General features: G+C 46.2%; 1 protein-coding gene across 3 annotated transcripts in view; it reads left to right on the plus strand.

Annotated features, from left to right (window-relative positions):
* Positions 1 to 13,840, plus strand: part of DNAJC7 (DnaJ heat shock protein family (Hsp40) member C7) — a 44,243-nt gene that overhangs the window by 30,051 nt on the left and 352 nt on the right. For all 3 annotated transcript variants that reach the window (XM_017856607.1, XM_017856608.1, XM_017856609.1), the window contains exons 6-13: positions 95 to 213; positions 931 to 1,084; positions 1,588 to 1,752; positions 2,580 to 2,671; positions 7,569 to 7,642; positions 8,666 to 8,812; positions 9,050 to 9,202; positions 13,320 to 13,382. In XM_017856607.1, the coding sequence (XP_017712096.1) occupies positions 95 to 213; positions 931 to 1,084; positions 1,588 to 1,752; positions 2,580 to 2,671; positions 7,569 to 7,642; positions 8,666 to 8,812; positions 9,050 to 9,202; positions 13,320 to 13,382 (967 nt within the window). The remainder of the gene's footprint in view (positions 1 to 94; positions 214 to 930; positions 1,085 to 1,587; positions 1,753 to 2,579; positions 2,672 to 7,568; positions 7,643 to 8,665; positions 8,813 to 9,049; positions 9,203 to 13,319; positions 13,383 to 13,840) is intronic.

The raw sequence follows: 13,840 nt of genomic DNA on the forward strand, positions 1-13,840 counted from the left end.
TGAGCTTTGAGTCTGTTTCCTGTGACTAAACTGAAGTGAAGATGTTTCTGGAGTCCCTGATGAAGAGCCTTATTTGTTTTCTTCTTCCCCACAGGTTGTTTTCTGCATGGACCGTGCCCTAGAATTTGCCCCTGCCTGCCATCGCTTCAAAATCCTCAAGGCAGAATGTTTAGCAATGCTGGGTCGTTATCCAGAAGCACAGTCTGTGGCTAGGTATGCAGTCAGGCCAGTTGGGCATTAAAATGCCAGATACCATTGGTCTGATGGTGTCCGGCAGCTTCACCACAGGATATGGTCCCCAGAGCAGGCCAGCTACGGCTGATGAGACCCTTTTAAGACTTAAAGTCAAAGATTAGACCAGCTTTGAAAACCCATAGGGTATACAGGAGTATAGTCGTATAGCAGGTACTTGAGCTATATATGAAAGAACAGATTGTGTTATGGGAGTTTTTTGTGGTTTTTGTTTGTTTGTTTAAGGTAGTCCTTTTCCTCCTACTCCACTGGTTGGCAAACTTTCTGCAAAGGGCCAGATTTTATAGCCTTTGCAGGCCACAGGGTCTCTGTTGCAACTAACTCAACTCTGCCATTGCAGTGCAAAGGCTGCCCTAGATAATAGATGAACCAATAGGTGTGGCTGTTTCAATAGAGTTTTATTTACAAAAACCAGTGGCAGAAAGGATATGGCCCTGTGGGCTGTAGTTTGCCAAACCCTGTTCTAGTTTAATGAGGATTGTAAGACACAAGATGTGTGTTAAAGATAATTACAGGTAGTTTATTTGGGGAAAGTTTGGGAACAGTTCTTGGGAATCTGTCTACCTTTGGATATTTTGAATGCTAGACACATGGTCAAGGAAAAAACTGGCCACAGTGGTAGTAATGGTGGGGACATTCTAAAGCACAGCTCAATGTGCCCTTTTCTGACTATTGCAGTGACATTCTACGAATGGATTCCACCAATGCAGATGCTCTGTATGTACGAGGTCTTTGCCTTTATTACGAAGATTGTATTGAGAAGGCAGTTCAGTTTTTCGTACAGGCTCTCAGGATGGCTCCTGACCACGAGAAAGCCTGCATTGCCTGCAGAGTAAGTTCTAGTCACCAGACCTAACTGGGAAAGAAAGCTTCCTTTTGGGACCTTTAAGATGGCTAGAGGGGAAGGTTTTAGAATCGCAAGGAATGTCGTAGTCTTTCCTCCTGCTTTGCAAGCATGCTTGGTCTTTATTAGAAATGGTTTTAGGACTACTTTTATTTACCTAAAGGTAAATTCGATCATATAGGGTTGGATGCCTTTAATATCTAAGAAGGTTTTGTTTTGTTTTTCCCCTCAGTGAAGATAGATAGTAATACTTGCCCTGGGAAGTGGAGGCAGACCCAGTAACATAGGTCTTTTTGGTAACTCTTGGTTTCTCCCGTCCACTCTGTAGAAAGCTCAAATGAGCAACAGATAGCCCAGATTGGGGGTTGGCGGGGCTCTGTGATGCTAAACTACCATAAGCCAAGAACTTGAAAATAGACTCTGGCTTCTCTGTGCAAGCGGTCTGAGGCTTTGTGGATATGAACTGATCTTCCCCTTGCTTTTTTCTGTAGAATGCCAAAGCACTCAAAGCAAAGAAAGAAGATGGGAATAAAGCATTTAAGGAAGGAAATTACAAACTAGCATATGAACTGTACACAGAAGCCCTGGGGATAGACCCCAACAATATAAAAACAAATGCTAAACTCTACTGTAATCGGGGTACGGTTAATTCCAAGGTAAGCTCTTGATCTAGATCTTGGGGCCTATAGATATATTTTTAAGGGACATCAAAAGGTCTTGGGAAATGTGCCCAATGAGGGTGAGCAAGATGAAAGAGGAAAAGTTGTTATGGTTAATAGCTTGTTAGGAACTCCCTTCGAAGAGGCAAGCTTTTGTCATCTCCATGGAATTTGAGGGCAGTTGGACAATTTGCAAGGATATTCTCACCTGTTCTTTAAGGTCCCTTTCCTCCAGTAAGAGAATGGCTAGGGGCTGTGGGATAATCTTAAGCAGCTACTGTTGCTTTTTTGTTGTTGTTTTGCTTATGCAAGTGATCATTTATTTTTTAGGAGTGATTTGGAGGAAGAGTATGAGGCAAGCTTGTTGTTTTTCTCCAGTGTAACTGATGGTCACCATGCATGGTTGAAAATGGCCTGAGTGCTTTTGTGGCCCTACACAACATGAGAAACAAAAAGTAGACTCCTTGCCCTTGCAGAATTCTAGCAGTTAAAAATCAGAGTGATTTCTGATCCCTCTAGGTGGCCTCTGGAATAAAGGAGGGCAGGAACCAGCCTTGCTATGTCTATGTTTTCATTGGGCACTAACATGGTATGGTAAAGGTAGTTTATCCTTGAAGACAAATGTGCCTGTCTTGTATCATATACAAGAGAAATCAGTTTTGAAGTTGCTGTCCATAGTCCTGGTGTCAAAGAACTAGAACTTAATATGACATTTAGGGGGCCAGCATGACTGATCCTCTTAGAGTTTTGAAGCCATGCTCACAGCTTCTGAGCTCCCTCAGTCACCAAAGATGTGAAGTATGATTGCTCTCTCTCTCCTGAAGCTTAGGAAACTAGATGATGCAATAGAAGACTGCACAAATGCAGTGAAGCTTGATGACACTTACATAAAAGCCTACTTGAGAAGAGCTCAGTGGTAAGTGCCTCTGGTGGGTGGGGGGAAGTGGGAGTTGCCGCTGGCCTCAGGGGAATTGCCTTGTGGATGACGAAGCAGACCCAGAGATGTTGTGAGGTCATTTGGTCCTTCCCCCTGCCTCTAGGTGGGATTGTTCCAGCCCTAGACTATCTTTATAGACCTCCAGCGGAGGAGATTGCACAAGCTCCCTCAGTCTCCCATGCCTGTGTCTAACACCCCTCACGGTCAGTAAGTTTCCTCTGATGCCTGACCCAAATGCCTTTTGTTAAAGTTTAAATCCATTTCCTTTGGAGATTTTATTTTATGTTGTACACTTATGCTCTAACTTGGCACAGTGCTTGACACATAGGTGCTCACTGAGTAAATGTTTTGTTGAATGAATGTATGGTGCTTGGAAGAGAAAGTAACTCTTAGAGACAGTTGAGAGTTGTATTTCATCCTGTTTGTTCTGGGTGAGGGAAGACAGTCTTAGAGTTGGAAGAGATGTAATCCGGCTCAGCCTCCCAGGATAAAGGAACTTCCTTTTGAAATACCCTGGATGGCTACTCTCTGCTTGAATGTTTTGAGTGGAGGGCACTCTGTGTCTGACAGGGTGATTATAAGCCAGGATGTACCTACCTCTAATGCTCAGATTTGCCCCAGAGTCAGGGTGCTCCCTGGAATAGTTGCTCCTCTTACTCTTAGACCCGCCAGCCGATTTTCTCCAGATAGGAACAGGGCTAGGAGAAACCTTTCTGAGAAATCCACCTCTTCTGATTTCAGATAATTCTCTAGGTGGAGAAGAACTTCCCATCTTTAAAGTTCTTTAAAGAAGACGTATTTGTTGTATACTAATCCTCCAGCACCTGCTCCACTCCTTATAAAATGTCACATCCAAAGAACAGATGCTGTCACTGACGCCTGATGAGCCAGTAGTTTAAGCTTCCTTGGCTCATCAGTGGTACAGAATATCTCATGGACTACCTCCCACTTAGTTTTCTCAAAATTATCTCAATTAAAATAGGAAAACTGCTGCTGTGTGTGATGCTTTTTTTTTTTAAAGTGAATTTCTAAGTCAATGACTAAGTCTGTCCAACAGAAACATACATGGAATTATAACTTCTGAGACCGACTGTCAGTCATTTCATCTTTGCAAACCACTGGCACACAGAAGCAGAAGCTTTGGAAGACAAAAGGAGCACCCTTTGATTCAGCCAAAGACTGACTTTAACAGATGCAAAATGCTATATACATGAAGGTGTTTACTGCAATTTCATCTATAATAGCAAAAAAAAAGGCATTGGGAGAATCACCTACATGTCCAGTGGGAGGGGGGTGGCTAGATACTTGATACTGTATCGACTTAATGGAATGCTCTGTATATGGAATGCCAGGGGATGGAAGGAGAAGAGAAAAATCATTTTGTTTTGTTTTGTTGGGACGGAGTCTGGCTATGTCGCTCAGACTGGAGTGCAGTGGCACCATCTTGGCTCACTGCAACCTCCACCTCCTGAGTTCAAGCGAGTTTCCTGCTTCAGCCTCCGAAGTAGCTGGGATTACTGGCACATGCCACCACACCCAGCTAATTTTTGTATTTTTAGTGGAGACGGTGTTTCATCGTGTTGGCCAGGCTGTTCTCAAACTCCTGATTGCAAGTGATCTGCCTGTCTTGGCCTCCCAAAATTCTGGAATTACAGGCAGACATGAGCCACCACGCCCGGCCTTTTTTTTTTTTTTCCAAAGCAAGCTCCCAGCCAACACCATAGAAAATTCTTGATTTGCTTGGAGGATAATTGGATGGAGGATTATTTTCTTCTTTGTTTATGTGCAAGAAACAAAAATAAGGAATTGGTTTGATCAGACAACTTCTTATCTTTGTGGTAGAAACAGAACTGCCCTTCTTGGAGTGGCTCTGCCTCTGAGATCACTACAGGGGAGACAGCATGCCCTGTTCAGCTGGCTGAGTATTTGGCAACAATCTCCTGAAGCAGCTGGAATTGACAAGAAGTACTGGAGATTAGCTCGGGCCAAACTCTTACCTCTGGCCTGACCACTGCTGCAGTCTGCCTCAACTTACCCCTAAAGTTGGGGAGATACCACCCGTACATCTTTGCTACACATGCCATCATGAACTAGAGTTCACCCTTCCTCCCTAAAGCCCTATTTACTTTTCTACTTCAACTTTATTTTATTTTATTTTTTTTGACACGGAGTCTGGCTCTGTCGCCCAGGCTGGAGTGCAGTGGCCAGATCTCAGCTCACTGCAAGCTCTGCCTCCCGGGTTTACGCCATTCTCCTGCCTCAGCCTCCCGAGTAGCTGGGACTACAGGCGCCTACCACCTCGCCCGGCTAGTTTTTTGTATTTTTTTTAGTAGAGACGGGGTTTCAACGTGTTAGCCAGGATGGTCTCGATCTCCTGACCTCGTGATCCGCCCACCTCAGCCTCCCAAAGTGCTAGGATTACAGGCTTGAGCCACCGCGCCCAACTGGAATCTAGTGTTAATGAGCTCACTGACATGAAAGATGTTAAACTCTTGTCTGTTATGGTACTTGCACATATTCTCCCAGTTTGCTGATTTTTTTTTTTAATGCTTTTTTAAGGTTCTTTCTGAAATAGATGGTTTTCATGTTTATGTGGTTGAATCTCTTAGCAACATAGTAAGACCCGATCTCTATAAAGATATATATATATATATTTTTTTTTTCAGACGGAGTCTGGCTCTGTCGCCCAGGCTGGAGTGCAGTGGCACAATCTCAGCTTACTGCAAGCTCCGCCTCCCGGGTTCACACCATTCTCCTGCCTCAGCCTCCCAAGTAGCTGGGACTACAGGCGCCCGCCACCACACCCAGCTAATTTTTTGTATTTTTAGTAGAGACAAGGTTTCACCGTGTTAGCCAGGATGGTCTCGACCTCCTGACCTCATGATCCGCCCACCTCAGCCTCCCAAAGTGCTAAGATTACAGGCTTGAGCCACCATGCCCGGCCTGTACTTCAACTTTTAAACAAAATTAAAATGTGAGGATATCCCTGAATTTTAAAAAGCATGAAGTAAAAATGCAAATTGGTATAGTTTGTTTAATACATTACATATAGATATAGACCTAAAGAAAGTTCATCAGGGTTAATCATTTGTCACATCATTCTATACCCAGGGCTATCAGCTATCAGTTTTCCTTTTTTTTTTTTTAAATTCAGGATCCAGCTCTCTCACCCAGTCTGGAGTGCAGTATCAAAGTATCAATTTTCTCTTACTTCAAATTATATTACATTTTATTCTGTAAATTGATTCTGAACTCCTAATGTAATATTTATGTCCTGTGTTTGCAGGCCATTGGTTTTTTTAAAGTCATAAATCAAAATGGTACCAGAAAATCAAATATGCCAAAGATGTTGGGCCTCTCTTTTGCCAGCCACATTGGTAGCACTCTCCTGCCCTGGCCTCCAAGCTGGTGGGGATCTGTGATATTTGTGAAAATGGGCTTGTGCCGGGCGCGGTGGCTCACGCCTGTAATCCCAGCACTTTGGGAGGCCACAGCAGGCAGATCACGAGGTCCGGAGTTCGAGACCAGCCTGGCCAACACGCTGAAACCCCATCTCTACTAAAAATACAAAAAATTAGCTGGGCATGGTGGCACACGCCTGAAATCCCAGCTACTCAGGAGGCTGAGGCAGGATAATCACTTGAACCCTGGAGGTGGAGGTTGCAGTGAGTGGAGATCGTGCCATTGCACTCCAGCCTGGGTAACAGAGCAAGACTCCGTCTCAAATAAAGAGAGAGAGAAAGAAACTGGGCTTGGGTGGTAGCAGTGTAAGAAACTGAATCTCTTGTTCAGCAGCTAGCTGTACTGCATGATCACTTCCCCTTCCCCAGCTGACAGTGGCTGTCTCTGGAACTCCTACCACAGCCGTTAATTGGTAGGCCAGCCTTGGTGCCAGTGATTTTATCTGGGCATGAAAAATGCCACTTGCTTCTGTGGAAGAGACACTTAAAAGATCTGGCAGTTGGCCAGGCACGGTGGCTCACATCTGTAATCCCAACACTCTGGGAGGCCGACACAGGCAGATCACAAGGTCTACTAAAAAAAATACAAAAAATTAGCCGGGCATGGTGGCGGGTGCCTGTAGTCCCAGCTTTCGGGAGGCTGAGGCAGGAGAATGCCATGAACCTGGGAGGCGGAACTTGCAGTGAGCCGAGATCGCACCACTGCACTCCAGCCTGAGTGACAGAGCGAGACTCCATCTCAACAACAATAACAAAAAAGATCTGGCAGTCATCCTATCAAGCTTGATTCCTCCAATCTTGGGCCAAGGGCCCCTCCTTTCTTTTGTGCTACCGAAATAAAAGCCAACCTGTGTTTAGAATTCCCTTTTCTGTCTCGTTCACCTGCGTCTCTCATTGATTGGTCTTAGTGGAGGGATTTGCCAGCAGCCACCACGTTGAACTTGATCCTTTTAGTGACTCACTAATCCCACTTCTACTCTGGATTGTAGCTAGTCCTGCATGTTTATGGCACTATAGGTTTCAAAGCTCTTTCATACCCATTTATTCACTTGATAATTTTTCTCTTGTGTGTTTCAACCCAAAGTAATCAAGTAGATCCCTTCACATTGCCTTTTCTAAGGCAGTCCAGTACCTCTTAGGTGGCTCTGTGTCAGAAGGAACTTTTTCCTCTTGATTACTTTCTGCTCAAAGCTGAACATCACTTTGCTGGTGGGTGCAAGTGCCATGCGGCCTCTATTTCCTCGAGGACTTGATAGCTAATTTTCTTTCACTGCTAGATTAAGGTCTCCTGTTTCAGAAGCATCTTACCAAAAGTGTGTGTCTCTTGCTTGAGCCATGCCTCTTGCCTTAGAGTGATCCTGAGAACCGTTGCTGTTTATGTCTGAGTGCTATATTGCCTTGTATTTCCTTCTCAGTTACATGGACACGGAACAGTATGAAGAAGCAGTACGAGACTATGAAAAAGTGTATCAGACGGAGAAAACGAAAGGTAAGTTTAAAAGCATTTGTTTTTCAGGGAAGTGTGTGGAATTCTTTGTAGGCCATAAGTCTGTACACAAGGTAGTTTGATTCAGGGATAAGGGATGTACCTAGAACTTATTTGATCACCAGCCAGAAAGAAGTGAACAAAGGCTGGGTACGGTGGCTCATGCCTGTAATCCCAGCACTTTGGGAGGCTGAGGCGGGCGGATCACCTGAGATCAGGAGTTTGAGACCAGCCTGGCCAACATGGCGAAACCCCGTCTCTACTAAAAATACAAAAATTAGCGGGTATGGTGGTACACGCCTGTAATCCCAGCTACTCAGGAGGCTGGGGCACAAGAATTCTTTGAACCTGGGAGGCGGAGGTTGCAGTGAGCTAAGATTGCTTAACTATACTCCAGCCTGGGCGACAGAGCGAGACTTCATCTCAAAACAAAAGAAAAGTGAACAGAGATCCTGGGTTGAGGCATGAGGCACCTGTTTTCTGGTTCCAGATCCTCCCTGTCGTTTTCATTTCCTTTTTTGTGTGGTGAGGCTAAAGTAAGGAACCTAAGTCTAGGTAGATTTTCTTTTTTCTTTTTTTTTTTTTTTTTAAGACAGAGTCCGGCTCTGTCACCCAGGCTGGAGTGCAATGGTGTGATCATAGCTAACTACTACAACCTTTGCCTCCCAGGTTCAAACAATTCTCCTGCCTCAGCCTCCCGAATAACTGGGATTACAGGCACATGGCACCAGCCTGGCTAATTTTTTGTATTTTTAGTAGGGATGGGGTTTCACCATGTTGGACAGGCTAGTCTCAAACTCTTGACTTCGGGTGATCCGCCCGCCTTGGCCTCCCAAAGTGCTGGGATTACAGGCATGAGCCACTGTGCCTGTCTGAGTAGATTTTTTTCTAATCTCCAGAAGAAAGCACTGTAAAAGTCCCTGGCATGGTTAATAAGGCCTGTAACTCCCAGGCAGCTGGGCTGAGACCTGGTGAGGGAAACACCAGAGTCAGATTTGTCCACTGATGCCAGATGTCTTCCTCTAGAACACAAACAGCTCCTAAAAAATGCACAGCTGGAACTGAAGAAGAGTAAGAGGAAAGATTACTACAAGATTCTGGGAGTGGACAAGAATGCCTCTGAGGACGAGATCAAGAAAGCTTATCGGAAACGGGCCTTGATGCACCATCCAGGTAGAGTAGGTGGGGGCAGTGGGCTCAGTGGGAAGAACCTGCAGGGCAGGCCAACTGCCAGACTTGGTCCAGAGGTGACACCTTGGAGAGGTTCTTCACCTGAGAATAAGGTGTTGCAGACTCCAAATTTTGGGAAATGCCAAATTCCAAAATCAGACATAAAGTGGTTTTTCTCTTACATTTTGTTTTCTTGAAACTTTGATTTCCTCTGAGTTGTTATTTTACTCCCCACTTTAGATCGGCATAGTGGAGCCAGTGCTGAGGTTCAGAAGGAGGAGGAGAAGAAGTTCAAGGAAGTTGGAGAGGCCTTTACTATCCTCTCTGATCCCAAGAAAAAGACTCGCTATGACAGTGGACAGGACCTAGATGAGGAGGGCATGAATATGGGTGGTGAGTTGGCTGGGGCAGCCTGGGATGAATTTGACAGCTGCAGAATGTTCGAATTTTTTCCAAAGATGCTCCAGAGGGAGAGTCTGTTTGGGCCAAATCTGATCCCTGGTCCAAACAGTAATAGACATGGAGTCAAACAAATGCAGTCAAGTGTGGCAGGTTCACAGTGTGCAGTGAGCTCTGAGGAGGCGAGCGCTAGCAAGGGAAGGCTTGGAAGTGCAGAAAAGCATGGCCCCATGGCTCCTGCCTGTAATCCCAGCACTTTGGGAGGCCGAGGCGAGCAGATCACTTGAGATCAGGAGTTCAAGACCAGCCTGACCAACATGGTGAAACCCTGTCTCTACTAAAAATACAAAAATTAGGCCGGGTGTGGTGGCTCATGCCTGTAATTCTACCACTTTGGGAGGCCAAAGCAGGTGGATCACCAGAGGTCAGGAGTTTGAGACCAGCCTGGCCAACATGGTGAAACTTTGTCTCTACTAAAACACAAAACTTAGCCAGGTGTGGTGGCAGGCGCCTGTAATCCCAGCTACTCGGGAAGCCAAGGCATGAGAATCACTTGAACCCTGGAGGCAGAGGTTGCAGTGAGCTGAGATCGTGCCACTGTGCTCCAGCCTGAGCAACAGAGCAAGACTTTGTCTCAATTTAAAAAAATAAGAAAGAAAGAAAAAAAAAATTAGCCAGGTGTGGTGGTGCATGCCTGTAATCCCAGCTACTTGAGTCTGGGAGGTGGAGGTTGCAGTGAGCCAAGATGGCGCCACTGCATTCCAGCCTGGGCAACAGAGTGAGACTCCATCCTTCCCCCCGCAAAAAGCAAAGCATGACCCCTTTGGGGATCTGCAGGGGGTTCGGTCTAGGAAAATAAAGGGGTAGGGTGCTAGAGGCAAGTGGTGGTGGAAGGCCAGCAAGTAGCTGGATCAGAGCTCAGCAGCCATGAGGGCTGTATGTGGTAAGGAATGTGGGCATTTTCCTATTATCTGGAAGTTCTTCTTTACCCACTGCAAAGTGTATGCTGACATTTATGTATGTCATACATTCCTATAAACACTCACAGATTTTAATATCCCAAAAGACTTAGCATGATATAAAGCACAGCTATTGTCAATATTGTTGCTCACTGTGGGCTGTCAGAGATAAGAAGCCCTGACCTGTGAGCCGGGCACAGTGGCTCACACCTGTAATCCCAGCATTTTGGGAGGCCAAGGCGGATCACCTGAGCTCAGGAGTTCGAGACCACCCTGGGCAGCATATAAAATACCAAAATAATTGTACTCTCTACTAAAATACAAAAAAATTAGCTGAGCGTAGTGGCGCATGCCAGAGGTCCAAGCTACCCAGGAAACTGAAGCACAAAAATCTCTTGAGCCCGGGAGGCAGAGGTTGCAGTGAGCCAAGACTGCGCCACTGTAATCCAGCTTGGGCTACAGAGTGAGACTCCATCTCAAAAATTAATTAATTCAGTCAGTCAGTCTTCACTATAAGTTGTCTGCCCAAAAATTTGCCAGGCATGGTGGCTCTCGCCTGTAATCCCAGCACTTTGAAAGAACAAGGCAGGCAGATCACAAGGTCAAGAGTTCGAGACCAACCTGCCCAACATGGTGAAACCCCATCTCTACTAAAAATACAAAAATTAGCTGGGCGTGGTGTCGCACGCCTGTAATCCCAGCTACTTGGGAGGCTGAGACAGGAGAATCGCTTGAACCCGGGAGGCGGAGGCTGCAGTGAGCCGAGATTGCGCCATTGCACTCCAGCCTGGCGACAGAGCAAGACTCGTCTCAAAAAAAAGAGGCCCTGACCTGTGAACAGTGCACAGACCTACCATCTCTTCCACTAAGAAAATCTCGGCTCACTGCAACCTCTGCCTCCCGGGTTCAAGCAGTTCTCCTGCCTCAGCCTCCTGAGTAGATGGGATTACAGACACCTACCCCCATGCCTAGCTAATTTTTGCATTTTTAGTAGAGATGGGGTTTCACCATGTTGGCCAGGCTGGTCTTGAACTCCTGACCACAAGTGATCTGCTGGCCTTGGCCTCTGAAAGCGCTGGGATTACAGGCGTGAGCCACTGTGCCTGGCCTTCTATTGCAATTTATTTATTTGTTTGTTTATTTTTTTTTATGTTTTTGAGACAGGGTCTCACTCTGTCGCCCAGGCTGGAGTGCAGTGGTGCAATCTCAGCTCACAGCAATCTCCACCTCCCAGGTTCAAGAAATTCTCCTACCTCAGCCTCCTGAGTAGCTGGGATTACAGGCACACGCCACCACACCCGGCTAATTTTTATATTTTTAATAGAGACGGGGTTTCACCACATTGGCCAGGCTGGTCTCAAACTCCTGACCTCATGTGATCTGCCCACCTTGGCCTCCCAAAGTGTTGGGATGACAGGTGTGAGCCACCGCACCGAGCCAGAATTTAAAATAAGAATGATGGTACTATATAGATAATGCTAAGTCCTCTCCAGTTCAGTGTGGGGGGATTTGTGTTTAATAAACCTAGGTTCACCATAATAAACATGTTCCTCTGCCCAGCAGTTAAGAAGAGCTATAAGCAGTCAAAAGCTAGTGAAGAGTTTTTGTTTTGTTTTGTTTTGTTTTGAGACGGAGTCTCGCTCTGTTGCACGGGCTGGAGTGCAGTGGCACAATCTCTGCTCACTGCAAGCTCTGCTTCCCAGGTTCACGCCATTCTCCTGCCTCAGCCTCCTGAGTAGCTGGGACTACAGGTGCCCACCACCACGCCTGGCTAATTTTTTGGGTTTTAGTAGAGACAGGGTTTCACTTTGTCAGGATGATGTCGATCTCCTGACTTCCGTGATCCGCCCGCTTTGGACTTCCAAAGTGTTGGGATTACAGGTGTGAACCACCGCGCCCGGCCGTGAAGAGTTTTAAGTAGGGGCACTGTGGACCAGATTTTGGCTCTGGAAATATATTTGTAATAGAGGTGAGGAGGTGGTGGTTGGAGGGAGTAAGGAGGATGGAGATGGAAGGAAGACAAAAGGTAGGAAAGGATTGGAGGGCACAGTCGGGAGTTAGTGGTAGACTCAGCAAGAGCTGGTTGCTATTCAGATGTGTTGGGGAGAGTGACAGGCATAGCTGACTCTTGGGGTCATTCACTAAGCAGGGGAGGCCCAGGAAGATACGCAGCTGCAAGCAGAGAAACTCACTCTGGGCACAAGGTGGCTGTGGGATCACCTGGTGGGGATCAGTCCTTCTGTGTAGCTTGGGAAGTCAGTCAGGGATGGGGCCATCAGACATGCTGTGGCCTCACAAAAGTGCATAGTCAGCCAGGAGTTGGATTTTCCAGTTCTGCTGCTTTCGCTGCCATGTGATCGTGGGCAACTTACTTGAACTACCTACATATGTTTTGTTGAGTATTAGTTGGGAATGATACTTACCCTGACAAATCATTACTAGGATTAACTAATGTAATGTATGCAAAGTACCCAGTACCTTGCACCTAGTAGGTGTTTTTGTTGGTTTGTTGTTGTTATTGAAACAAAGTCTCACTCTGTCACCCAGGTTGGGGTGCAGTGTTGTGATCATAGCTTACTGCAGCCTCGAACTCCTGGGCTCAAGCAATCCTCCCACCTCAAGACTCGCAAAGCGCTGGGATTATAAGTGTGAGCTACCATGCCCAGCTAATAAACCATAGCTTTTTTTCTAGCCTAGAGTCTACAGAGTAAAAGACATGGAATCAAATACAGTAAATCCTAGATCTTGTTCTTATATTTATTTTTGGTAACATTTAAGTGACACATTTTATCCTTTTTAGTAGCTGCTCCAGCATTATAGGGAGACAGAGTATGGGGAAAGTCTTGTGTAAGTGCAAATGGCATTCCATTTGTTGAGAAAACAGCCGAGCAAAGCAAGCTCAAGCAGAGAAAGCTTTCCTTTGGGGCAGCACTTGGAAGGAGAAGGGAACATGTCCTAGGAGTGGGATCAGGTAGCATGTTTGCACGGGGTGGGGCAGGTTGGCTCACCTGCAGTCTGAAGTGTTGGGAAAGGAGGGAGTGAGACTCTCCAGGAAAGCTTTGGAGATCTGTTCTCAGTGTCATCAGTTCTCTTCAAACATTTCTAATTTTTCACCTTTTTTTCCCTTCCATGTTACTTGCCTTGCTCTACAGATTTTGATCCAAACAATATCTTCAAGGCTTTCTTCGGCGGTCCTGGTGGCTTCAGCTTTGAAGGTAGGTAGGCCTGCTGTTCCTGGGAGTTCCCAGATCACAGGCCAACACACTCACTGCCACTTAGTCAGCTCTCCGGGAGTCCGAGGGGCCATGAGAGGGGGCGGCTGAATTCTCATCTAGCATGGCATCTATCCACTCGGCTGTTGCTAAGGATGAAGACAGGAAGGCACCCCTTGCCTTGGGACCTTTAGCCACTGCATCTCGGCAGGGTCAGGGGCATCTCTGACTGCCTACTGCCGAGGCTTCTCTGCAAGAGCAAAGGTGTTTAGAAGCTGCCCACGTATAATATGGTCACCTACTCCCTCTTGCACCCCAAAACAGCCTGAGCTGTTTGCTACCCATAGAGTTTCTCTCTGCGTTTGAGTTTGAAGCAACCCTTGAAGACTTTTCCATAATCAGAGCAAAGTGATCTTCCCTAGAAAATCCAGAGCCAACTACCAAGCCCTTCTTTTCTCTTT

This window comes from Rhinopithecus bieti, unplaced genomic scaffold (genome assembly GCF_001698545.2).
Source record: "Rhinopithecus bieti isolate Rb0 unplaced genomic scaffold, ASM169854v2 scaffold_44695, whole genome shotgun sequence".
In the NCBI taxonomy this organism is placed as follows: Eukaryota; Metazoa; Chordata; class Mammalia; order Primates; family Cercopithecidae; genus Rhinopithecus; species Rhinopithecus bieti.